The sequence below is a fragment of the Dipodomys ordii genome, unplaced genomic scaffold, assembly GCF_000151885.1.
Source record: "Dipodomys ordii isolate 6190 unplaced genomic scaffold, Dord_2.0 Scaffold16, whole genome shotgun sequence".
NCBI lineage: Eukaryota > Metazoa > Chordata > Mammalia > Rodentia > Heteromyidae > Dipodomys > Dipodomys ordii.
In genome coordinates, this window is record NW_012267232.1 from 5,530,993 (window position 1) to 5,533,370 (window position 2,378).

The window sequence follows — 2,378 nt, forward strand, 5'->3', positions numbered from 1 at the left end:
CGCTAGCCTTGAGCTGAAGAGCTGAGGGACAGTGCCCAGGCCCAGAGTTCAGGCCCCACGACCGGACCCAAAAAAAAAAGAAAAGAAAAGAAAATGCTGGGCCTTGGAGGCTCATATCTAACCTAGCTACTCAGGAGGCTGAGATCTAAGGATTGCAGTTTGAAGCCAACCTAGACAAAAATGTCCATGAAACTGTTATCTCCAATTAACCATAAATAGGTGGAGCTAGCCTTGAGCATAAAAGCTCAGGTACAGTGCCCAGACTCTGAGTTCAAGACCCAGGACTAGACAAAAACAAAAAGAAAGCAGAACACTCCCTTCTGTAGAGCTGCTCCAGCAGCATGGAGATTTCCACCAAGGCCTGGCATCTTTTCCCTTGGAGATGCTCAGACCCAAGGTAAGGGGCCAGGCTCCACCCACAAACACTCCTTAGAATTAAGTAGCCAAGAGTGAGATTGTATAACCCAAACAACATGGCTATTTAGGAAGCAAGGAATTCCTGTAGGACCAGAGATCTTCCTTCAAATTTGAATCAAAGATCCGCTTAAAGAACTGGGCAGTAAGTATAATGTTTTTGTGGAATGAGAGCTGTTAGTTTACCTGCTTTCCATACTCCAAGGGCACTGTCCTGTCGTCTTCTCCATGTAAGATGAGAAGGGGAGAAGACAGGCATTTCACACTAGGAACAAATGAGAGAAAAGCACTCCATTTAAGAACTGAATATCCAAATGGAGGAATAAAAGGTTAACAATTGCAGCAGTGGCAATCACTGGATACTATGTTGAAAATGAACTATACACTTGTGGGTGGGGAGGGGAGGGGAAAACTGGGAGAGAGGAAGGGAAGGGGTGACATTGTCCAAGAAGAAATGGACTCTTTACCTGACTTACATAATTGTAACCCCTCAGTGCATTATCTTTACAATAATAATAAAAAGAATTGTCTACCCAGAGCTCTCTTTTCTGAATTATCGCTTTAGCAAAACATGACGTTTGTCCAAACAACAAGAAATCTCTTTCTTTCTTCTAAATTTCATGTAGAAACTATGCAAAGCTAGGCATTTGGTTTCCACCTACAATCCCAGCTATATGGTTGCAAGATCCTTTCTCAACCAATAAAAAGCTGAGTGTGATGGTACATGCTTTTATGTACTTTATGATTGCAGAGAATACTGAATTGGTGAAGACACTAGAGTGTGTCACTCAGCTGTAGAGCTCCTGACTAGCAAGTGCAAGACTCTGAGTTCAAACTCAAGTACAGGAAAAAAATAGAATGAGGGTGTAGCTTGAATGCTAGACAAGCTCAGAGCCCTAGTTCCATTCCCAGCAATATGTATATGTATGTATGTATGTATAGAAAGAGACAAAGGTAGAGACAGAGACAGGAGAGACAGATTTACCACCTCATAAGTAGCATGATAGTTTTTAGTAGCTATAGATGAAATAATAATGAGAGCTTTGAGCTTTTCATAGCTTACTTCTCATCATTAGGGAAGACTATTTTGTCTTTTTTCATGGCATCCATGAGGGTCTTCAAACATCCTGGAAATTTCTGGTAAATCTATTTTTCAAAATGAGGAAAGAAGCATTAATACTTGTTTCATAGTTATATCACTTGCTATAGTCTCACTATGAACCATAGTAACCGAGTAATGCTTTCTAAGTATAATACAATATTTTTATGCCTTTATGGCTTCCAAAAGTAATTCATGGCCAGGCACTGGTGGCTTGTGTAATCCTAGTTACTCAGGAGGCTGAGATCTGAGGATCACATTTCAAAACCAGTCTGGGCAGAAAAGTCTCCATGAGACTCTTATCTCCAATTAACCACCCAAAAACTGGAAGTGGAGCTGTGGCCCCAAGTGGTAGAGCACTAGCATTGAACAAAAGAGTTCAGGGACAGCACTAGTCCTGAGTTTAAGCCCCCAACTAACAACAACAAAAAGGTAATTCATACTCACTGGACACTGTTGAACAATTTGTGGGTGGGGACAGGAGAGTAAAACCAGGAGAGAGCCAGGGAAGGAGTAACATTGTCCAAAAAGAAATTCACCCTTTACCTGACTTATATAACTGTGACCCCTCTATAGATTACTTTTTCAAAGTAATTCATCTAACTATAGGTAAATTGGGAAAAATAGGAACAAAAAACATGTAATATGACCATTGTAAATAACTTAACATGTGGCTTTAGCTTTCTATCTTGCTGATTTTAAATGCTATTATTTATTTATGTGATACTGGAATTTTAACTCAGGGCCTCACACTTTCTTTTTTTTTTCCTTTCTTTTTTTTGGGGGGGGGCGGTCTGGTCTTGGGGCCTGAACTCTGGGGCTGGGCACTGTCCCTCAGCTCTTTAGCTCAAGGCTAGCGCTCTAC

At 41.0% G+C, this 2,378-nt stretch overlaps 1 protein-coding gene across 1 annotated transcript in view; it reads right to left on the minus strand.

Moving 5' to 3' along the window:
• Positions 1-591: 591 nt before the first annotated feature.
• Positions 592-2,378, minus strand: part of Abhd12b (abhydrolase domain containing 12B) — a 29,516-nt gene continuing 27,729 nt past the window's right edge. The window contains exons 10-11 of the mRNA XM_013012223.1: positions 1,478-1,560; positions 592-679 (exon numbers count right to left, since the gene is read on the minus strand). Of these exons, the coding sequence (XP_012867677.1) occupies positions 592-679; positions 1,478-1,560 (171 nt within the window). The remainder of the gene's footprint in view (positions 680-1,477; positions 1,561-2,378) is intronic.